The 25,268-nt window shown below is 34.1% G+C and overlaps 1 protein-coding gene across 8 annotated transcripts in view; it reads right to left on the bottom strand.

Annotated features, from left to right (window-relative positions):
• The window catches only part of LOC131956039 (piezo-type mechanosensitive ion channel component 2), a 69,707-nt gene that overhangs the window by 19,372 nt on the left and 25,067 nt on the right, over window positions 1-25,268 (bottom strand). For 2 of the 8 annotated variants that reach the window (XM_059320387.1, XM_059320384.1), the window contains exons 4-22: window positions 20,105-20,233; window positions 19,896-19,938; window positions 19,324-19,582; window positions 18,173-18,354; window positions 17,755-17,917; window positions 17,466-17,552; window positions 16,450-16,488; window positions 14,353-14,412; window positions 12,071-12,094; window positions 9,854-10,042; window positions 9,439-9,699; window positions 8,408-8,540; window positions 6,137-6,190; window positions 4,100-4,239; window positions 3,474-3,622; window positions 2,331-2,477; window positions 1,579-1,688; window positions 1,137-1,282; window positions 812-985 (exon numbers count right to left, since the gene is read on the bottom strand). In XM_059320387.1, the coding sequence (XP_059176370.1) occupies window positions 812-985; window positions 1,137-1,282; window positions 1,579-1,688; window positions 2,331-2,477; window positions 3,474-3,622; window positions 4,100-4,239; window positions 6,137-6,190; window positions 8,408-8,540; window positions 9,439-9,699; window positions 9,854-10,042; window positions 12,071-12,094; window positions 14,353-14,412; window positions 16,450-16,488; window positions 17,466-17,552; window positions 17,755-17,917; window positions 18,173-18,354; window positions 19,324-19,582; window positions 19,896-19,938; window positions 20,105-20,233 (2,489 nt within the window). The remainder of the gene's footprint in view (window positions 1-811; window positions 986-1,136; window positions 1,283-1,578; window positions 1,689-2,330; window positions 2,478-3,473; window positions 3,623-4,099; window positions 4,240-6,136; window positions 6,191-8,407; window positions 8,541-9,438; window positions 9,700-9,853; window positions 10,043-12,070; window positions 12,095-14,352; window positions 14,413-16,449; window positions 16,489-17,465; window positions 17,553-17,754; window positions 17,918-18,172; window positions 18,355-19,323; window positions 19,583-19,895; window positions 19,939-20,104; window positions 20,234-25,268) is intronic. The other 6 variants (XM_059320388.1, XM_059320385.1, XM_059320389.1 and 3 more) reach the window with 6 other exon arrangements.

Genomic DNA, 25,268 nt, shown 5'->3' on the forward strand with positions numbered 1-25,268 from the left:
TTTCTTAAATTAACACTACAGTGCAACATATTTGATAATAAAATACTATATTTTGAGAAGGGGAAAGTGCTTGCAGTTGTGTGAAGGTGTGGGGGCCAAAATTATAGATGTAGGAGCCATTCTTATAGGCATGTGAAAGTGTAGTGCCATACTTAATGGTGTGTGAAGGTGTAGTGCCATACTTAATGGTGTGTAAAGGTGTAGTGCCATATTTAAAGGTGTGTGAAGGTGTAGTGCCATATTTAATGGTGTGTTAAGGTGTAGTGCCATACTTAATGGTGTGTGAAGGTGTAGTGCCATACTTAATGGTGTGTGAAGGTGTAGTGCCATACTTAATGGTGTGTGAAGGTGTAGTGCCATACTTAATGGTGTGTGAAGGTGTAGTGCCATACTTAATGGTGTGTGAAGGTGTAGTGCCATACTTAATGGTGTGTGAAGGTGTAGTGCCATACTTAATGGTGTGTGAAGGTGTAGTGCCATACTTAATGGTGTGTGAAGGTGCAGTGCCATACTTAATGGTGTGTGAAGGTGTAGTGCCATAATTAATGGTGTGTGAAGGTGTAGTGCCATACTTAATGGTGTGTGAAGGTGTAGTGCCATACTTAATGGTGTGTGAAGGTGTAGTGCCATACTTAATGGTGTGTGAAGGTGTAGTGCCATAATTAATGGTGTGTGAAGGTGTAGTGCCATACTTACTGGTGTGTGAAGGTGTAGTGCCATACTTAATGGTGTGTGAAGGTGTAATGCCATACTTATAGGTGTGTGAAGGTGTAGTGCCATACTTAATGGTGTGTGAAGGTATAGTACTTACAGTACAGTTGGTCTTCCAATACTTGGTCTCAACCAAATTGAGCTGGTAAATCATCTTGGCTAGGATGATGACAACCGTCCAGAACTGGGTTAGATGGGACAAGAACAAATGGGCTTTTGGGATGGGCAGGAGGATGGACAGGATCAGCACATACACGGCAGTCAAGGCAGAAACCTGGCAGAAAGATATCAGTTCAAATTTAGAGTATACCTATTGAGTTATAAAAATATTATTTCCTTTCCTATATATATATATATTATACAAAACATAAGTTCACAAAATTTTCTTCCCTAGAAATGCAACTGTAAACATTTCTCTCCCCTACCTCATTAGCTGCAACAACAATGATAATCAGACAGATGAGCTTGAAGAAGTGAATCTCTCCAAGTCTCCACAGCTTTAGTGTGAATCTGTTCCACTGTTCCAAGCCTCTCAAGATGTGCCTCTTCAACCAGTTCCTGGTACTGTGTCCTGTAACAAAGTTGTTCAAGTAGTTATACTTTTATAAATAAGTTTTTCAGGTAGTCATACATTAAAAAATACTTTTTTTTTAGGTAGCCATACATTTACATTTAAAAATATTTTTTTTTAGATAGTCATCCTTTCAAAAAAATTGTGAGAAAATTGATAGTCATTATTGCATTTTTAACATTAATATTAGAATGTCATGCTTATATTTCTTTGTGAACCATGCTCACATTAGGTAGTCATTGTTATATTTCTGAACTATTTCAAAAAATCAGAAAGAAAAAAGTTGTGGAACAAACTTTTGCTGGAGGTTTGTGCTGCTGAATTGTTCTCATCCTCATCTTCTGTCATGTTCTGGGCCAGCCTCTCGTCATCTGTTTGGTTGAGGTTCACATCTTCTGGTGTTTGTCTATAGAGGGTACAAAGGTCAGACTGCCATCACAGGTGACTTCATTAGCATATGGGCTAATTACATTTATTGTAATTAATAACCTTGCATGTGTAGGTATGTTGGATTTACATTCAACTGTCTAAAACCCCTAAGCTAAAGTAAGAGCTTACGTATATCTGTTTATATCCCTGAGCTTGTAAAATAGCTAACATGCAGCTGTCTAAAACACTGAGTTTTTGTATGTGTGCTAATGAGCTTACAGGTATCTGAGCTTATGTAAGAGCTTGCATGTATCTGTCTAAAGCACTGAGCTTAAGGAAGGGGTGGTGGAAGTATCTGAGCTTATGTAAGAGCTTACATGTATCTGTCTAAAGCACTGAGCTTTTAAGGAAGGGGTGACTTATATAAGAGCTTACATGTATCTGTCTAAAGCACTGAGCTTTTAAGGAAGGGGTGACTTATATAAGAGCTTACATGTATCTGTCTAAAGCACTGAGCTTTTAAGGAAGGGGTGACTTATATAAGAGCTTACATGTATCTGTCTCAAGCACTGAGCTTAAGGAAGGGGTGGTGGAAGTATCTGAGCGTATGTAAGAGCTTACATGTATCTGTCTAAAGCACTGAGCTTTTAAGGAAGGGGTGACTTATATAAGAGCTTACATGTATCTGTCTAAAGCACTGAGCTTAAGGAAGGGGTGATGGAAGTATCTGAGCTGCAGGATGACAAAGACCAGGAAACTTGTTGGGGTCAGCAGCTTCACAAACAGGCCGGTCGTGTCGTACCTCTCCAGGCCGATGTCTTTCAGCCTAAACATTTAAACATCATTTTTTTTTTAAAGCCTTCAAGAATAAAATAAACTCAAATTCAGCATTTAAAAATATCTCACTAGATATTTTGTAAAAGGTTCAACAAATCAATATAAAAAATATGAATTGCTAACTGGAGTTTTTTAAGCAGAGAATCAGGAAAAAAAACTAGAAAAAAGGTCAGGTCAGACAGCCACCACAAAGTACTTCATTAGCATAAGAGCTAATTATATTTATTGTAATTAAAACTTTGTGTGTGTAGGAATGTCAGAGTTTACATTCAAATGTCTAAAAGAAAAAGACATTTATAGAGGTATTAAGAACTGATGAAGATTATGTTAAATTGTATTTTAGTTTGTCTGGTTTTTATTTTTGTATAATAAAAAAATTAACTAGGACTGAAACAAAAATAATCCTTAAAAGATTGGTTATGTAAAATTTGAAACATCAATAAACAGTCACACTTTAAAAAAATAAAAGGCAATTTAATTTTCTTAAACAAATTGTAAAGGAATCAATTTACGTGAAGCAATTTGTTTAAATCTTTTTCCCATTGTAAATAATCAATGAAATTCATCTGAGTGGACAGCATCATCTCTATCATCTATATATATAATTATCCTCTTCGAGCCGTTAGAAAACAAGCTGCAAACGCTCTCCCTACCTCCCCACCCCTACGTGGTTTTAGTGAGCTGTGTTCACTCTAAATGTTTACAAGCAGAGCCAACGATTTTAAACGTAGGGGGGGGGGGGGGGGGGAAGGAAGGGGGGGGGGGTTATGGTCCTTAACGAGCTACTTATAGTGTTTTAAAGAAATATTTTCAGTGTCAGCGTTGGTACTGTCGAATTCACAAATTATGAATTATTGAAAATTAGAAACAACTAAATAGCGGCGTATGTTACGCCGCGGGCCGGCTCGTTAAGACTAAACAGCTGAGACAAGAGACAAATGACACAAACAGCCAAGACAGCAGCAGGAGACATCAAGTGACTTACAGCTCTTCATCAAAGCCTGTCAGACTGACCCAGTAGTTTTTGAACTGTTCAAACTGGTACGTGTAGATCAGGATCAGCACCAACATGGAGTAGATTACCACAATCCACCAAAACATGTAATTTGCTGTCCGCCAGACCTTATAGTTATACTGAAATAAAAAATGTTAAAAAATACAATGGGAGGAAAGTTTATGACAGAAAATTTAAAACTGTTACTATTCTGAGGCAGTAGGCAAATGAAGATAAAGGAAAGCCCACATTTTAATTGAGACAATAAATATACTTTAAAATAAAGAGTTGGTGTATACTTAAGTACATGACAAGATTCTCATGGGTTAAAAAGTCAGCTTATGTCAGAAAATACAGTACTTGTGCTGGGATTTCTTAAGTATCAGTGTTATTACTTTTAAAGTTCTAGTTGTAGAACTTTAGATATACTAATAACCAGAGTAGTACTTCTAAAGTAATAACATACTGATTTCTTAAGTGCTAGTTTTATTACCCAAGTTCTTGTACAATAACTTCTAAAGCACTACTAGAGTTCCAGAATTAAATATCACTGATAACATCTGAGTACTAGTACAATAACTTGTACAGTAAAAACAAGTGGTCTGGTGTAAACTAACCTGGAAGAGCAGCACAAAGAAGAGGAACAAGAACATGTAGATGATTCTGTAGATGACCACGTCCTGCAGGGAGATGATGGCCATCATGATGGAGCAGAAGATGATCCAGTACTTGCAGAAAAGCACCCACAGGAAGTTCCCTGTACAGCCAAGGCAAACAGTTAGCAAGTATTGGGACATGAGGAGCCTGCATCAATTAGTATACAACTGGACCACTGGAGCATGTACTACCACAACATAGTGTTGATGACTGTGGTGAACAGCTGACATAAATACTTATGTAGAAATTTATAAGTTAGTTTAAAGCTTACAATAAGTAGCATGCAAATACATATTTTAGCTTATCAAAACATCAAAAACAATTATTTTCTTTTAAAAATTTAAGTCTGACTATTAGTACAAATTATCAAACTGTTGGATGAAATTACTTTTAACATTTAATTAAAAACAAACCCAACATTGCAGGGAGGTAATAAGCTTTTTGAAGTTTTTAAGTAAGAAAGAAGAGAGCATGCAAAAGTGTGAGGAGTATTGTCTTCAGCTATTTTAAAATGGTTTTGGCCTAAAAATATCAAAGCTTTCTTATATGAACATGATTAACTTTAAAAGCATCCACACTCCACACTTATTTGCAATCAATTAATAACTGGCAAACAGCTTAATTAGCACAAAGAGCCAATAAAATAAAAACAGTAAACAAAAATGATTTGTTTGGTTATCTTATGATAAAATTTCAAAAATTATAATAGTTTTAAAAAATGATGTGATGATGGTGTTTGCTTGAAGGTGAGTAAGTAGAGGGTTGACCACCCACAGGAGGTGAGTAAGTAGAGGGTTGACCACCCACAAGAGGTGACAAAGACTGTGAAACATCAGACTCTGAGCCTTACATGGTATTGACCCCATGCTAAGTCATTCAGCCAAGTGAAAGGGAAGCAACTACAGAACTTTTAAAAGTTAAATTGAAAAATAAATTAATTTCACTTAAATCGCTATTTATTTTTAGACTTTTTAATCAAATTTATATTTTTCAGAAGATCTGCAGCAGTTACTATTGTTTTAAATGCGCATGGCTCAAACCGGGAAAAAATCCAGAAGTTTTATTTAGTCAAAAAACTAGATATCTACTGCATGCAGAAAAATATACTTATCATATATACATACATTTATATATATATATATATATATATATATATATATATATATATATATATATATATATATCAAAAGATATATTTAAAATGTAAGTATTTATTAGTACAAGCACTAGAATAAACTAACAAAAGCATTTAACAACGAATTGGATAGCGATGCACACTACTTTTACTACAACAAATACCCCAAGCTTTATTTTTAATAGACTAAGGTGATGGGAAACTTAAATCAACAGCTGAATGGAAAACTTGAAGGGAGGTGAAAGATATGGTAAACCAAAGGAAGGGACACAACACAAGGACATTAAGTTAAGTTTACACCAACTAACCACATTTGAAGAAGAACAAATAAAACAGTTTGTTGTTGTTGAGCTGCAAGAAGCCTTGGCTGATTGAGATTTGAATGGCAAGGTGAAGGCAAAACAAAAATTCCTAATGTGACTCACGACAAATTATAAATACTACAAGCAACTCTATTTTTGTTGTTGGTTCTAATACCTCTGACAAAGCTTTTGGTGAAGAAGTGTTTTTTTAACTATAAAAAGCCTTACTTTAAATACAGAATTACATAATAAATTCCATACATTTGTGGATACTGCCTTATGTCAGTAATGTTATTGGTTTTACAGGGATTTTAATTCTTAAAACTTTGGAAAAAATTAATAAGGGGGATAAAACAAAAGGTAAAAAAAAAAGGTAAACAAAATTTGATTGTAAACAAAACTTGTTCATAAACAAACTTTGTCTATCAACAATTCAAACATTGCCCAAAACAAAACGGTATGGAATTATTAATTCTTCACAGCGGACAGGGTGTAATAAAAACTGAAAACTATCAAACAAAAAAAAAATATTTTCAGCGGCGTATGCAGAGCCTTCCTACCTATAAACACCATAGTCTTGCTGTCGTACATGCGCTCTTGTAAATCCAGAGATACTGAGGACGTTTTTAAGAAAAATAGCACACAGAGTAAGACAATGCTAAACATAGTTCTAACCTACAGCTCAGGAGGGTTTGGATCAGGATTAATCTGTAAATGTATTAGTATGCTATGCAAACTCACAACATCAATAGGAACAACATTGCCAATGCTCATTTCACAGCTGAAAACTTCTGTTCAATCGTTTAATTCATATTCATTCTCTTTTGGGATATTCTAGTACCAATATACATTTTTTAAACATATGGCAGTTACATTAAAATATTTATTTTTAAGATTTGTAAGGATAAAACAACAAAGTTAATGTAACAGCATTGGCATTGCTTTCATGCAGTCACTAACAATTTTTAAAAAGAGCCAACAAATTACTATCATTAACAATAGAAATAGTATAACATTTTAGAGAAACAAACCAATATTACAAACAATAAAAGCATTATTCATGCTTTTCTTAAAGCCATTCCAGAGAAATGCTCAAATTCTGTGTCAAATATTAAATTGTAGATGCATGGGTTAGTCATTAATTTAATCAAAGAGTTATTGGAGATGTAACAGAAGGCAATGTATGTGTTCATCAATTTAAAGTAAACAGCTGAATGATTGGCAGTTATCAGTTACAAAACTGTATTCAAAGTAAGATAACCAGGAGTTTTATGGCCAGTGGATAAAAAAAAGTTCCCACAAAGATAGTTTGATTTTTAGAAAGTACCAACAAAAAGTTTGATTAATTCACACACCCGATGTCATACATAAATGTTTCCCTTGTAACATTTTCACATGCATATTTTAAAAATACATTACAATGTATTCATTTTATTTTTATCAGTTTTAAATATTCTTCAAATGTAGACTAAAATGTTTCAACTTCACAAGAACCACGGTTTTAATATACAGGGAGGCGATCAACATAAATTACCACAAATTGAAATAATTTTTATCTTTAAAAAATATTTTAAGGTTTGCAATTATTTATTTTTTAATGTATATGGATTGGAATACTACTGCATAAGACAAATAATGTTAAAATGTGTAAGAATTATTTATTGACTGAAATGTGAGAAGTGTTAGGGAAATGTGTGGTTAATTAAACCAGCAGGCTCTTGTTATCCCCATTCAGGAGTAAGTATGGGATAAAACAGGAGAAAATATTTTCCCTTAGCTATAAAACTTTACCTTTAAATTCTACACATTGAATAGCAAAAAATAAAAAGATAACAAATATTTAAATAAGAAATAAACTTAGAATTGAAAAGGATGTCACATTTTGTAAACTGAGTTTTTTGTATTCAGTATTAAAATTATTACAAGCCCAAATCTTTTTGTTTAAATTTTATTTTTTCATGCACTCCAAATAACTTTTTTTTCCAAATAATCAGGAAAAGCTGCACAACATTAGCTCAAATTTGTGATTTTTAATGTAGATCAAATGACCTAACACCAATGGAATATCCAATCAATGGTTTAAGTAAGGACAAATATAACAATTTAAAATCATTTTAAAAAGAGAAACAGCAAGAAATAGAAAACGCAGACTTAAATGTAGACTTAATCAACTAGAAAAAGTTGGTTGATGTGTATGTTTTTGAATGTTTGATTCATTTTTTTAACCATTAATGTATATTTTTTTGAAACACCAGTAAATGAGATTAACACATGTTACACATTTTTAAAATATAAATAACATAAAATATCAGGTTATCTTTTAAAACTGCAACATTTTAAATTTTTTTTAAAGTTTGGATACTCTGTGGTAAAAGAATAAATAACATTAACCTTACTCATTCTTTGTCTTAAAAGTTTAATCTATGATATAGCAGTATTACTACAGAAAATACATGTAGGCTAGGCACTTTAACATCAGCTCTGGGCATGTTTAATGTATTGTATCAGTATGTTTGTGGCTGGATATTTTTCAACAAAGTCAACGATTCTAGGATCTATTCAACATCTTAACTCAGTATGTTCTGTATAGGACAATACCCAGTAAAATGATAGCATTTTAATCAGCTTTTAAAATGGTCTTTTATTGTATTTATAAAAATAGAGAGGTAGTAATTAAAAACAAATTGTTTTCACCATGAATAAAATACCTGGAACTAGAACATTTTACAAAGATTTGTCAGTAAGAATTTGAAATATATTCATTTTTAAATAAAAGAGCTGATTATTCTAGTAAACTGAACTTAAAATAAAGAAAAGTTTTTTTTACTTACTAAAAGTTTCAAAGATGGAATGACGTTTGGAGGCAATTTCAAGAAGAATGCCGGGAGGTATTTCCTCAGAGTTCCGCCTCTGTTCACTGAAGTACTGCCTCAAGGCCAACACAAGGAACATTGTGTACAGACACTGGTCAAGATAAGAACAAGGTCAAGACACGTTCATGTTAAAGTTTTAAAATAAGAAAAGTCACTGCATAATAAAAAAAATACAATTTACAAAAATACACTACCTAAGGGTCAGATACAGAGATGTGATCAGATAGTGGGAAAAAAATCAGGCAATTTCTCAGAACAGACTGAAAAAGCTTTTTGGAGTGTATTGTAATAAAGCACTCTGGCTCTGTTATCATACTAATTAAGGACTTGATATAGCCAATATATTAATAAAAGAGGTTTTATTTTATTCTAAGAACAGACAGCATAGAAATAATAATTTTTAATTTAATTTTTTTTAAAGATAGCCTAATTTCAAAATTAAAATAATTTTTTCCAACTTTAAACAAATTCAGAATGCAATAAAACTATTTGCAATCCTACTTGACAGTGACACAAGCTTAGAAGTCAGTGGCTTATAGCATATGTCAAGGCATGAACAACTGCTATTTGAGATTGCCAGTGAAATCATTTTTATTTTTCCCTGATCCAAGTAGCATCAAACAGGTACTCATGAAAGTTTAGGAATCAGCAAATGTTGCTGTTAGCCTACTAACAAATAGTCACATTATGAAAAGATTTCAAAATTTATTTGAGGTTCCAAAATTAAATTGAAAGCAGTGGGAAATGGCAGAGGAGGTTGCTAACACATACTACAGCTTTAAAAAAAGCTGATAATAAAATACCAGTAGATTAATTATAGACTATGCATGAGAGATTAATGGTAAAGAAACCAGGCCCAGATTAAATTTTCTTTCAAGATCAGCAGCATTTGAAACATACTTTTTCTGATAACTGTTTTTGTTGAAAATATGTAACTGAAAAATTAATAAATTTGCAGAAATTCTAGAGAGATAGTAAGAATTGCTAACTTGTAATGCGATGTTAATGCTAGGATCCACAAATCTCTTAAGGCCGATCTCATCCAGTTTGTAGGCGCCTGCGTTTTTGGGCAGCTCATCGTTCAGATCCATACCAAAGATGTACTGCGCTAACAGCAAGAGCTCAGCGTAGAGGAGGATCAATGGGGAAGCTCGTAGGCACCATGTTCTTGAGTTGGGCATCATCCATAGCAGACAGGCAGTGAGCAGGAAAGCAAATGTCAGCCATGAGTGGTATGTGATGCTCCAGACCTGTGCAAGTAACGATAAGTACCAATTAATAATAAGAAGAAGTACAACGAAGAAATTTAGTACACAGCAGGAATATCAAGATGTGAGGAGATCAGGTAACAAAAAAAATTAATGCAGGCATAAATAAAGAAAATCAAACCATTTCAAGACCTACCATCATGGCTATGAGAGACAGGACATAACTCTGCTTCATGATGACATAGACAATGGACATCCATGGTCTCCTCTTGGTCTTCTCGTCATCTGGACAAGACATTGTGGACACCTCAACAGTGTTGTTAGATGGACGCTCTTCAACGCCCCCATACCTCCCTCCAGGGGGCTCCTCATTCTCCACCAGACGCTAATAGATGAGATTTGTTTTTTTAAATAATCAACAAGATGAGTTAGTAAAATATTTTGTCAGAAAAATTTGTGACAAATAATACATTAGAAAGTTTTACTAAATTCAAAATTTAAATAAAATTAGCCACAGGAAATTAGCTAAAATACTATAAAAAAATCAACCGTTTTATCAGCATTGTAATACCACAAAACTGAAAACTGATATAAATGATTGTTAATCAATTTTTTTCTTATAAGTAAAATAAAAAAAGCTTCTAGCAGTACACAAGAAACCCTAAGGGAAAGAACTGGTAAGATTCTTCCTAAAGTAAAAAATAGTCATGACTGCTCAAAGAGAAACCTCATATTTGTCTCATTGGTAGCTGCAAAAAGAACAGCTATAAAAATTAAGATCATTGGATATAAGGTATTTGGACTAATTCAAATAATATCTATTGAAATTTATTAAGAAAAGCATATTATAATAGAGCAGTGAATTTAGAAATTCATGCAGTGATTATAAAGTTGGATACTTTTATTTTATAGATAGCACAGAAATAATGAGCTTTATAGTGAAGATGAGAATGCAGGCACATATGTTAAGATTACAACAGAAATAAAATGTAAATCTTGATGTTCATCTATTTTAAATATGGAGTTATTTTGGAAAAATATGATAAAATGCTATGTTTTGTATAATCTATGTAAACTGTAGAAACATACATTATCCTCGATGCAGATGAGAGAAACACACATGCAATCATAATGATGCATAAGAAAGAATATTACTAAAATAAAAATTGCTTAAAGAACATTGTTGAATTGCAAGGCATACTAAATCAAAATGCAAAAATAACCCTAAATTTTGTATACTTTAAATTAGTATCTAAAAGAAATAACAAAGATTTTACATCATGCAATTATTCTTTTCCATTTGAATAATCAAGTCTAAAATCTAAAAATAATAATAAAACAGTCGTTGGCAACCTTTAAACTGAAGAGCCAAGTAGACAATTATAACTGGAAAAAATATTTAGCTAGCCTCAGTCAACGGTAGATTGGGACTTCTTATGTACACAACATGTGTGGTAATCATAGGTTTCTTTAAAACTTAATTCAAAAACTACAATAAAATAAAATAATTTTTTTTAAAATAACGCTTTGGAGGCTTGCACACAAATAAATCAAGATTTGACAAGATTTTTACAAGACTATAAGAGTTGAACAGATGTTAGATTTTTGTTTTAACAGACAAAACAACCACACATTACAATTACAACACGGCTCTAATTTTACAGGTAGCCAATAACTGTGTTTAAAACATGCAAGGATATTAAGAGTACATAATACGCCTTCAAACATGCACTAATGCAGGACACAGTTACAATACATATACATCTAGGCAGTTACCACTTCATGAACACAAGGCTTGAAAAAATTGATCAGACAATCTGCAAATTAATTGTAAGCAAGGCAACAGTAAATTGACTACAAGACTGTATGCTCATGTCCATGCAAACTATTCACAGCAGTGTAGTATTGATGCCAGGCTGGTACAAAGCTGAAACTTTCAACAGTCAAGGCACTCAGAGGTTAATATTTACTAACAGCATTAATAAGTGGAGCAGCAAACATAAATGCTTGTTTGCAAAAATATTGCCCAGTACAAAATAGCCTTTTAAAAAAGACACTTTTAAAATGGATGAATAAAAGCATTTTGTTTTTTTATCACATTAATAAAAAAAACTTGCAAAAAAGGCCAAACTAAAAATATAAATACAAAGTTTTATACTTAGCAATATTTTTGGACAATGTGGCATATTGGGCAAATAATCAAACACTGACATAGCAATGTTTTTGGACAATGTGACACATTGGGCTACATTCAAACACTGACAATGTGGCACATTGGGCAACATTTCAACACTGACAATGTGGCACATTGGGCAACGTTCAAACACTGACAATGTGGCACATTGGGCAACGTTCAAACACTGACAATGTGACACATTGGGCTACATTCAAACACTGACATAGCAATGTTCACCTCAGGTGTAGAAGGACGACCAGGCTGTGAAGGTAAATAGAGATAAACAGAGATAAGAAAAAAGAAACTACTCCAAACCAGCTCTACGGGGTTATCCATCACCACTAAACATAGATCACATGATCATGCAAGCATCAGACATCACCCACTTATTCCTGCTGGCTTGTCTCATCTATGACATTTTTTAATATTATTATTTTAAAATATTATTTCCCGATGCTCATTTTTAAACATAGGGTTTGTTTAGAATATAGTTATTTCATTTCTTCCTTGACTACAAATCTTATTTGCCTTTAAAGTGGTAAATTAAAAAGCCCAACTCTCCACCTTTCTAAGAGGGAAATAAGCTCTGCAATTCAAACTTCTGTCAAGGCTCCTATAAAATAGGCAAATAGCCCTAAAACATTACCTGTATTAAGTCTCAGCACACAACTCAAGTTATGATTATAATGATAATCCTAATTAAGGGTTTATCTATAAATTATGCCACACTGTATTATGTCTCAACACACAACTCAAGTTATGATTATAATGATAACCCTAATTAAGGGTTTATCTATAAATTATACCACACATTTGTGACAATGTCCTACTTGGGGAAAAGTGAAATTCAAGAAAAGTGAATCACTCTATTTCACTCTTTTTAAATTAATAGAAAACACAGTCATTTTCATTTGAGGATCTTTTATTTAGTCTGCTATTTTTGCAGAGACATGTGATATTGGGTTAAAATACTGTGTTACATCATTTATAGACAATCCATAAATAAAAATCACTATTCCCCTTAATAATTTTCTGAACAAAAAGTATTTGAACAGTAGGCTGAAAGTTAACAGGCCCAAAGCAAACAAGACAAGTGATTTGTTAGACTGGAGTGATAGCAACAGGAAGTAACAGCATGCATACAAAGTGTCCAAGAATGCAGCCTTCACTGAAGTAATTCTTGTCTCATGCAGTCTTTTCAAGATATAAAATACAATTATTAAAATGTACAATGTCTAGATGTGATAGCACCTTCATAGTAATCACTCACTGCCTAATACTCACCAATTTAAATGTCACATTTCTTCAAAAAGCAAATTATGGAATTTTAATGGTAATATGGTCAATAGTAATTTTTTAGAATAAATAAATTAAATAATATGTCCAAAAAATAAATAAAAACAACATAAATTCAATGAAGCTCAATGTAACTTTTTCCTCTTCTTGCTATTCTTTTCCCAGCTTTCATTATGGAGAAATTATTTGTTTACACAGGTCTGGAATCTTTATTAGCCCTATAGATAACTAAGCAGAGCAGACTAAAGCCACTGGCAACCTACTTACTGATTGGCTTAGCACTAAGGCAATGGAGGGGTGAACCAGTGTATTCAACTTTAAATGATTTCGCTACAGAATTGATCAACTCAAAAAGCAGTTTTTTTCTCTATTTAGTCATGAGCTATTTAAAAACTCCAGTTTTTAACTTCAACTGCTAATTAAGTTTTAATGATGTAAGTAAAAATATTTTTAAAAATGTATCTTAAAAAGGGATTGTGAGGACAACTTTCTGGTTGTACCCACATTTTAGCTAATGAATTTAAATATGCAGCTTAGCAGATCCATTCCAAGATTTAAAAAAAAAACAAAAAAAAACAAGACTTTTTAAAGCAATGATTCTTTAGCTACGGAATTTATTTATTTTTTAAATAAGAAGTAAATAATGCAAAAAAAAAATACTTCAAAGAAAATTTTGAAGCAAGCTACTAGATATCATTAGTTTCTTTTAAAGAAAATTTTTAAGAGAATAAAATGTTTAAATACTACTGACTATAAAAAGTTAAATAAAATATACACAGACACCTTCAATATATGCAATTGCTTAAAAAAAAATGATGTGTTTGTTTTGTGTTATTTTTTACAAATCTGCTAAACATGCTATTAAAGGTTAAAAACAGCACAACAGCTACACGTTTAAATGAAAAATTTGAAAGGTGTAAGAAGCAAAACTAGTGAAAAATAAATTTGATAAGCTATAAGCTACTTTATTTCACTTTCTAAACTACGCCACACAATGAATAAAAAAAATTCAAAACCATAGGTATAGAATAAAAACATGCATGCCAATTGTCACATCAAAGTAAAAAATATAAAAACAATTAAAACAGGTTGCAGAAAATCTATTTATCGACGTGTTAGTAACTTTACAAAATAAAGAAGGCTATGTGTTTTGTAGAGCAGAGTAAGATTGAGTACACACAAATCAAGCCCACGCAGCTACTAGAAGCACGGGAAAATCTCACCTCATCTTCGCCGCCATCATCATCCCCTTCGAATGATCCAGAGAACACCATACTCCCTGTCTGATTGGTTAAAACAGTGCAGGCACATGAGAACATTGTTTACACCAAAGAAATGAAGATGTAGCCAAGGTAGGCTATAGGTGTAGCAAAGAAAGGCTAACGATGTCAGTCAGGTTGTTGAGAGTTAAAATATGGTGGAAGAAAACCTTCTTCAAACCCCAGTATACAGCTGAAACCCTAAAACTACAGTATAAAGCTGAAACCCTAAAACTACAGTATAAAGCTGAAACCCTAAAAACTGATTTCAAACCGCAGTATAAAGCTGAAACCCTAAAAACTGATTTCAAACCCCAGTATAAAGCTGAAACCCTAAAAACTGATTTCAAACCCCAGTATAAAGCTGAAACCCTTAAACAGCTGAAACGGTAATAATGCTATATTTGAAGTTTGAACTTATCACAGCAGTTTTATTAAACGTTCTCAAATCATAGTAATGTGGATAAAATTGTATGAATCCAAAAAAAAAAGCAGCTCCTTAATTAAGGGAGTAACTATACTTAAAATGTTTTGTTGGAATTTTTCTAATCACTGTTTTTTGTGTCTTTTTGTATCTATACTTGCTACTAAAATCTTATATTTTATTTTGAAGAATGTACAAGCACACCCATAACAGACCTTTCCATGTCTACTTTTAGTGTTTCAAACCATGCATAATTGAAGTTGTTATAAAACTTAAATAATTTTCCACTAACAAGTCAACTTAAATAAAATAATGACCTTAAAACACCCATGTAATTAATTTAAAAAAAAAAATAACTCTTTTGTTTTAATGAAAATTGGATAAAATGAAAAAAAAAGTTTTAATACACAAGAATATATTCTTTAGATTTATCATATTAGGCACATGCACTCTTCAAGATAGAAGATACTGTTTTCTATCTGCCTGTTTGGTCAGATCTGATAATAGAAAAAAAATCCACATAATCATTTCCTTAATATCAGAGTATTCATTATGTGAACAAAGCTTTTGAAGCCAAGATGTTACAAGTTAAACCCCTAGTCCAGGTACAGTGTGTTAACAAACTGTCTCAGACAGGTTTCTATGACAACCCAAGTCCAGGTACAGTGTGTTAACAAACTGTCTAAGGCTGGTTTCTATGACAACCCATGTCCTAGTAGAGTGTGTTAACAAACTGTCTCAGGCTGGTTTCTATGACATGCTGTTTTCTTTTTGTACTTAAAAAGTTAATAGTCCGAGCTAAGATTCAGTACTATCATTCAACTAGGCTCAAGATTAGTACAATTTTTCGACAACATTTAACTAAAACTTGAAAGGGTAATTTTTTTCTGAGCATTCATGTTAAGTCACATCCATACCCTTTACAATTATTTCAGGGATCTAATGTTATGTTGGTTAATGTTAAGCATGCCATTTTATTTTAGCTGCTGTATGTTGACATTTTGTTTTACACAATCACAACTATTATTTTATTTTTAAATTTTAGTCTTTTTATAAACAACTACGCTGAAGACAAGTCAAGTGGGAAGGAGGGAATAAATTAATCTCCTCTTTAAACAAGCGCAACTCCATTCCTTAAGAGCTACATATGGGAAAGCCTAGTGATCAACTGAAAAGGTACTCAACCTCGCTATCTATACAGCGCTTGGGCTCATCCCACTGTGGAAAATGTGGAGTATTTTACTTGGTTTATATTAAAATATTTTTTTACCAACTAAAAGAGAAATATTATTATCTATTCAATGTAGATTTGAAAAAAAAAATTATTATTTAATTCCATAGTCTTTTTTAATTTAATTTTTAAAATAAATATTTTTTTCAACAGGTATTATTTTATGGATTGGAAGTAAATATTAATTTTCTACACAATTTTTTTTCTTGTTTCAAATTTTTGTATGTCAGTGAAAGGAACACTACATGCAGTTTTGCCTAAGTAACTATCTTTAATAATAAAAAGAAACTATTTAGCAGAGTATAAATCTGCAAATATTAGGGATATATTTTAAAAATTTCACATCCAATTAAGAATTTTACAGCTATGATTAGATCATTTCACAGCAATCCATTCAAAAAAATACCTCCATATCAACTCTTTGTTTTTCCACACTCCACAGTGACTGAGAATGAACAAAAAAAAAAAAAATCCCACCTTGAAGATTAGTTGTGCAACAATGAAACCAGCAACCCCTAGGGGTACAGTCATACAAGTGTGCATGTCTAAATATACTTACTCCAAGGGGGAGAAAAATGTATAACACAAAAGGGGAAAAATCAAATTATCATAAAGTAGCCTTAAATTACAAATCAACCAGAAATAACCAAGCTAAAATATCAAGCGTCCTTATGTAGCTTTAATAATTCAATCCATAACAACCTAGCTAAAAGCCATTATGAAACTCCCATCATGTATTTTTATAAAACAAATCCATCAAAAACTAACATGAAAAAACCACTACGAAACTCCAATCATGAAGTATTATATAACAAATCAATCATCAACATCTAAGATAAAAACACTAAAGCTTTGTACTGCAAAATAATTCTACAATAACCAAGCCAAATTACCACTAAACAATACTGTGTGACAGTGAAATTAAACTTCACATATTTTTTTACTCTTTTAAAATAGGTTTACTAATTTTAAGAATTTACTTAAAATAATTTTTTTAGTTGGAAGAATTTAAAATTCAATACACTGGTTCTCATCATCCTCAAAAGATATTTAGTGTAACACCCTAATTTACACACACTTGACTGCCGTTTTTATAGTAAAATTATAGTTTTAACAAGATGAGTTTGGAAAATGGTAAAAAATGGTTTTGGTAGTATACAATGTCCTTTTTGTTTTGTGTAAGCTGACTATATATATTTCCTATACTAGGCTCTGTGTTTTGCTACACCTAATTTCTTTTCTAATGTAGAGAAATTCCGAATTTTTTTGTTGTATATATTTATATTTTTAAAACAACTAGCTTGAGTTTAAACTGATGTAATTTTTTTTCTAGGAATGTTTTGAACAGACTGAGCATTGGGCGTTTTAACTAGGAATACCGAAATGCAAGTAACAAGAATAGAGGAAAAAGTTCTGGCAAACCTCATTGAGACTTGTCTGATATACCTGCCGCTCTGTAGGAACTGTTGAGCTCAGCAGACTCCCACTTGGATGATGTTCAACTGACTGCTGTTGTATGACATTGAAAACTGCCCTTAGTTTCAATTTAAATCAATTTAAAAATAACTTTTTCAAATTATCAAATAGTAATGAAAAATGTTGGAGTAAGCGAAAAAAAAATTCAAACAATTTTAAAATACATGACATTCCCATGTTATATAGAAAAAGATTACTGTGATGTTTATTACTTTAAAAAAAAATGTCTGCTGACCTTTGACCTGTACTTAACATATTGTTTATTGATGGCCATCATCCAGTAGAGAGTAAGAAGAATGGCAGGGTTAACAAAAGCTGACCATCGAACACCCGGGTGAAAAAGAATGCTGTCCACATTGCTGCAGTCTGTCTCAACAATACCTGTCAGTCCCATAATTCTGATTGTCGGGAGAAAAAATGTTCAAGGTAAAATTTTCTACAAATTGTGGAAAAATGTTGCATTAATTTAGCTTCTAACTAAAATTGTATCTCAAATAAGGGAGGTAAGAAGCTGAGTTCTATCTAGGGACACAAAACTTGCAACACCATATAATTTTAATCTGTACTTAACCTAAGACATAATATATTTCATTCAGTAGACTGAAGCTAACTTTATAAAAATGTGAGCACCAGTGCCGTAAAACAAGAGCTACCTGGCTATAATGTCTGTAGGTTTGAGTGTCTCCTGGAAGAACTGGAACTGGTAGATGTGTAGCAAGAGAAGGTGTGAGGCTGTGTAGAAGAGCAGTAGGTTCTGTATGTAGTTGAACCTCCGGCCCATGGGGATGTAGCAGCCCCAGAGGGTAAGGACTACTAAAAACACAATGAAGTACACCTGGAATACAAGGAAAGATTTGTGTAAGGTGTGGTTTCCATGGGGATGTAGCAGCCCCAGAGGGTAAGGACCACTAAAAACACAATGAAGTACACCTGGAATACAAGGAAAAATTTGTGTAAGGTGTGGTTTCCATGGGGATGTAGCAGCCCCAGAGGGTAAGGACTACTAAAAACACAATGAAGTACACCTGGAATACAAGGAAAGATTTGTGTAAGGTGTGGTTTCCATGGGGATGTAGCAGCCCCAGAGGGTAAGGACTACTAAAAACACAATGAAGTACACCTGGAATACAAGGAAAAATTTGTGTAAGGTGTGGTTTCCATGGGGATGTAGCAGCCCCAGAGGGTAAGGACTACTAAAAACACAATGAAGTACACCTGGAATACAAGGCAAAGTTTGTGTAAGGTGTGGTTTCCATGGGGATGTAGCAGCCCCAGAGGGTAAGGACTACTAAAAACACAATGAAGTACACCTGGAATACAAGGCAAAGTTTGTGTAAGGTGTGGTTTCACTACGTGAAGCACACAGGCAACATTTTAAACATGTTAGAAAATGTACTTTTGTTTAGCACATGCTTTTGCTTATTAAATTATGATGAAGATTTTGTAAGCAAATAACTTTTTGTCAGGTGTGGATTTATTAGTTGAATCATGCTGCCATTTTTTTTTTATAAGTGTAAAAAAATATTTTGTTTAGCTAAAAAATTAGCATTGGTAAAATTTCATGTTAGTGTGAACAAGTGAGCTAGATCCAATATCTAGCCACCTCAATAAATTGTGTTGGATTCAAAGAGACATCTTTTAAAAGGAAAAACAAAAATATAAATATAACAGTTACTGTTTTGATTGACTTGAAAATGTTGAATAAATTACCTTTCGTTTTTACAAAGAAAATGTTTTCTTAATCCTGATTAATCATTATACTCTAACATAAAAACAACATGGAAGATGTTTTTTGTGTACTTACGCCTGAAAGTATTGATGGGACGATAATGCCAGCTCCCAGAAGAGCCAAGTTCCTACAAAACTGCAGGAAGGTCCTCATGAGATTGCTGAGACCCCTCTGTTTCCCTGGCCCCAACAGTGGCTGCTCGGTTGGAGAGTTGTACAGCACGGATGGCTTGGTTATCTTGACTGACACGGCTAGCAGAATAACAGAGGTCACAAAGACAAGCGCGTCAGGGGCCACCAGTCTGATGATGTTGCCAACACTAGCATTGTCCAGCCTGATAATTACAAATATAGCATTATCACTCATTTGCACTGAACTAATTATCTCATGTTGTAGTTAGTAATAATAGTTTTTCATTAGTTTCTTATTAAACTTCATTTTGGTCCCAACTTTTTAAAAAAAAAATTCTATTAATAGTAATAAAATAACTTTTTACTCATTTGTTACAAAATTTTTTTTTTCAGCTCAACACTTATCAGATAGTTTTTGGCAAAATTTTACAAAGCGCAAACAATAAAATATTTTCTAGGAAAAAGCACTTAACACAATATTAATTCCTCAGTTAATGAAAATACATATCTACCAACCTCTGAAATCCTATTTGCCGCACAAGCTTTTCATTAAATGAACCTATTATAAAAATAAAAATTTGTTTTAAAAGTTAAATTTTAAAAATGAAGGAAAACAAACATTAAATATATAACAAAATGTCAAGAAAAATTTGGTAACCTTTTGAAGCAGTGAATTGAAAGCTTTTGAATATTAAAGTTATCATTAAATACTAAAAAATACTTACAGTTTTTGAACATGCTGCCATATGGATCATTCTCTGATGCTATAGCCACTAGGGTAACATGAAAAATTATGTGACCCAAGATAGGCAGCAAGCTCATTGTTACAATAAATTTTAGGTATACTCCAGTTTCTGTGAATAAAGCAAAACATAAATTTGTCAATTATTATACAATTTGATAATTTTGGGCATATACCAATATCTGTTAATGAATGTAGAGCAATATTAGATTTTAGGTCAGCAGCAAATTCTGTAGAAAAAAAAGTATATTTAAGTTTTTTGACTTGGAACATGACATGTATAGTTCTAGTAGCATGTGGCCAGCTACAAAAAGCAGCACACAAGTTTTTTATTCCATTGTACAACATTAACCCAGGTTGGTATGTGGGTGAGAGAGTGATAGAGAGAGTGATAGAGAGAGAGAGAGGAAGATAGAGACATGGTATTATTCAGTTTAAACCATTTTATACAATGATATCCTCTTTATCTAAATACTTTAGAGTTTTAAGGCAAATTATCATTTTTATTACTAAAATAAATTCTCCATTCCTATTTATATCTTGTTATATGTCTCTTTTTAAGAATATTTAAAGTTGGTAAAATTGGTTTTCATACATTTTGGCGCTAAAATGCATTAGTTGCTCTTCAATTTTTGTTTCCTAATCCTTGCAACACCTATTATTTAGTAAGAACACTACTGACTGCCTTAACTGTAGAGTAAAATCTAATACAAGTCTCTGCAGAGAGACAGCATGTTACAAAGGGAGAGAATCAATACAGGAATTGGGAAGGGAGTGAAGTCCGTTTTACAACAAGTTAGAAAGCCAACCACTGACAAATAAAATTAAATCACAGATGTTGGGATAAAGGACACAGAGTAATATTCTAGCTAGGATTGTATTCTGAAGTCCAGTATTTAAGAAAATAAATAAGAATTGTTTTGTAAAAGTTAAGCTCCCTTTTCAATTTTTTCCATGGGGCAAGTGAAGTAGAGTTCTGTTTCTGTGAGCTCGGCATGAGCCCAGTTGTCTTTACTTTCCCTAAAGAGAGTTTGGTACCCAAGCAAAAAAAATGTTTTGATTTAGTTCAGTGTCCAATAGCTGATACATGAAAACATTATGAAATGTATAATATCAGTCTTTATTAAAACTGACGTAATTTTATATTATAAACACCTTATATTTTATTTACTGTTATATTACTGAATAATGGACATTAGAATCATGTTTCTCATTACACAAGAGACATAACTCTCACTTGTAAACAATAACAGCTTAAATTCAACTGTTGTCTCCCTTGCTGTAATTTTTTAAATAGCTTTCCAAGATAAGTATTTGTACCATGACTCACTTAGCTATTGATGTGACACTAACACACTGAGTGTCATAGTGTTATAATATACAAGTGTTCTTAAAGCTTCACTGCAATGTTCTGAGTGTTATTTTGTAACTGTGTGGGTAATGGAGAATATTGTTGTAACCCATTAAAAACAATTATGAGCATTGGCTAATGATAAAGCCATATTATGTTTGATGAAAAACATCTGGATTAAGGATGAGCCATGTAATTGTTAAATAGGAATACTTGATAATTACATTGCTATTAATAATTGATACATTTAGCTCCTTTGTTAAGGTTAAATAAAATGAGCTGAATGGATGACATTGCTATAAGAACTGCTGACCTGTGTATTGCAACACACTCTTGGATCTTCTGTGCATGTATTATAGTAGCAGAATTTGATCAGTTACTAGACAGGAGGGGGGGGGGGGCGATTTTAGACAAAAGTAGGAATGTTGGAGGTGAATTCAGATAGGGGAGGCATAACTTGAGTAAGAAATTATGCAAGACAGGTAGCACAAATTGTATAGGTGGCCTCAGGGGTAGCACAAACTGTGTATGTGTCCTCAGACTGATGTAGCACAAGTTGTGTATGATGTATGATGACAGAGGTAGCACAATTAGAGCAGAATGAGAAAGAAAGAGGTAACAGCATGAACAATGCCCTATAACACACGCAAGGTGTGCATATAGTGAGGAAAAGGACTGGTAAGCTTGATACAAAGACAACATGTATGTTGAGTAGAGAAACACAGAGTTTGTGTACAGACACCATGGAGGTTGTGTACAGACACCATGGAGGTTGTGTACAGACACCATGGAGGTTGTGTACAGACACCATGGAGGTTGTGTACAGACACCATGGAGGTTGTGTACAGACACCATGGAGGTTGTGTACAGACAACATGGAGGTTGTGTACAGACACCATGGAGGTTGTGTACAGACACCATGGAGGTTGTGTACAGACAACATGGAGGTTGTGTACAGACAACATGGAGGTTGTTTACACACAACATGGAGGTTGTGTACAGACAACACAGAGGTTGTGTACAGACAACATGGAGGTTGTGTACAGACAACATGGAGGTTGTGTACAGACAACATTACTGTCACGGTCTGACAAAGAGCCACCAAAGCTCAGCTGGTGACCAGCGATCGTGTTGTGTAACCTAAGCTCGGCCGTCACAGTTGTCGCCCTGTCACAGTAGGTAACCCCCCCTCCCCCCTGACACGGCTAGGTGTTTATTACATCGGCAGGCTGGCGATCTCGGGAAACCAAATATAGATTGAGTACAGGATTACCTGGCTATAAATAAACAACTACGCCGTGCTTTGACTTGTTGCGGGGGTCGGCCTAAAAATAAATACGGCCTTGAATATAATTTAACAGCACCTGTAATTAGTGGTGGGTATGACGAGATAAAGACATCGCTTCACATTTTTATTATGGGCCAACTACGCCGTGGTGGGAGTACGAAACTAGCCTGACAAAGATGAGACGGGTCACAGTTTACATTCGTTATTGGATATTTGCGGCCGACACCAGTGGTTCTCATTATGTCATCATTTGTATACCCAGCGATGTAGCAGATGGTACGACTGTATTGTGTGAGAATATCTTGCTGGGTAGATGGCGGGGGGGGGGGGGGGGGAGATCTCTGTAACCTGACCTTTTATCTAAAACACAAGCAGCCTTTAAGCTGTGTACACACGATACAGAGGTAGGAAACTGGGAGGTGGTGCTTAAAACTGTGTATACTTTATAGGTGTGATATTTCTAAGAGAAGGATGGAATTTTTTTTGGAAGCTAGTACTTTAGTTTAAGCGAGGGGAGTTGATATCTGATAGGTGTTGATTTCCGGGGTGAGGTGGGTTGCTGGGGTGGGGGGGGGGGGGGAGTATAAAGATTTACGGGACATATGCAAGTCAGACTATCAAAGCCATTCACGCTACCCAACATCATGTCCTGCCAAAGATGAACACACCACTTCAATTTGCCAGTAACCAATTTGGTCTACGCCTGTTATTTTCAGACGTGAGTACCAATGTGAGGGTTGGCAGATGACACGAGGCTACACGAGGCTACACGGCCGTCTGGTCCTGTCGCGACGTTTGAGAAGCGCTACATATTGATCCAATCAATCAAGACGGCCGTCAATGTGCGGGCTACGAAAGGGAATTAATCATTGACGTTTTTTTTTTTACAAGCCGAATCAAGGCCCATCAATCTGTGCCATGTAACTAGATAGACAAACAAGGACACGCATTTGTCAATCGATAGGTATGGTGGTAGTAGGTGCTGTATCCATCTAGACATGTGTCTAACTACACATATATCCATCTATACATGTGCCCAACTACACATTTATCCATCTAGACATATATCCATCTAGACATGTATCCATCTAAACATGTGTCTAACTACACATATATCCACCTAGACATATATCCATCTAGACATATATCCATCTAGACATATATCCATCTAGACATGTATCCATCTATACATATATCCATCTAGATATGTGTCTAACTACACATATATCCATCTAGACATTGTCCATCTATACATAAATAAATCTAGACATATGTCCATCTATACATAAATCCATCTAGACATGTGTCTGTCTATACATATATCCATCTATACATCTAGACCGTGTACGGTAACTACTCTCGCCAGTGAGAAGTTGAGCACCATGTCTAGCAGTATGACAGACGTAGCTGCTAGACCTTTGGATTGTTTCCCCAATGAAACTTGTCACTGTAGCACAGGCCTGCGTCGCTGACAGCTCCAGTCATTACAAAGCTTGACCACCATTTAGGTTTGAATTGTTCCAATCAAAACGTGGGACCTGCGAGTTTAAAGTTCACCGGCCCGGCATGACTCAATGACAACAGATGGATTTAGGTATTGGTTACCGCCGTCTAGGTGGGATAATTTACTCATGCCGTCACCCACGGGATTTGTGGTATTACAGGCTGGGCTTAATACTGACACTCACTCCCGTCATCAAAACACTGCCTGCCCTTTGTGGCTGTTAACAAGTCTCGTGACGATGTGTGACATAAGGAGGGAGGGGGGGGTTGTCTAGAATTGTGACGCATTTATTTAGTGTTGTTTATGAACACAAATAAAAAAGGGGAGAGATAAATTAAGGTAGATTCAAGTTCAATTTAAGATTGGGGGGTGACGATATGGGGTGGGGGTAAAAACCTTTTTAAAATAGTGTGACGTAATGTATAAACGATCCCTACAAAAAAACTGCTCTAAAATAGTGTGACGTAATTTATAAACGATCCATACAAAAAAACTGTTTTAGAATAGTGTGACGTAATTTATAAACGATCCATACACAAAACTGGCTTTAGTAACGTGGAAGTCAGCAGGGAAACAACTCCCCAACAACAAGCAACCCCCCACACACCTCTCCCTAGTGGCCAATATGAAAATTAACGCTAGCAGCCGGCCGTGTCGTCCCGGCATCCAGACACACCACGTGACATTTATTGTAACTAATGGCAGCCTGCACGTGCCGCTCTATAGTGTGAGCAATTCTAGGTTAGTCGGTTCATTTTTTTATTCTTGTGGACCGTGGGACGTCGATGGGTAGAGGGGAGGGGGTCGCTCTACGGATGGATGACTACTAAAAGTCAAGTATTGTTGCGCTATGTCGGCGCCGGAAGTTGACTTGTAGCCCTGCCTCTAGCTACTCTAGCAGATCGATGAGGATAAGCCTGACGTCACGTGATGCAGTTCGATGATCGAATCTCGGAGTGGAGCAGATGCTAATTGATTTTTTTTTCTTCTAAAGTACAACTTAG

Source organism: Physella acuta, unplaced genomic scaffold, assembly GCF_028476545.2.
Source record: "Physella acuta isolate Inbredline_101_S28 unplaced genomic scaffold, ASM2847654v3 ptg001125l, whole genome shotgun sequence".
Taxonomy (NCBI): Eukaryota; Metazoa; Mollusca; class Gastropoda; family Physidae; genus Physella; species Physella acuta.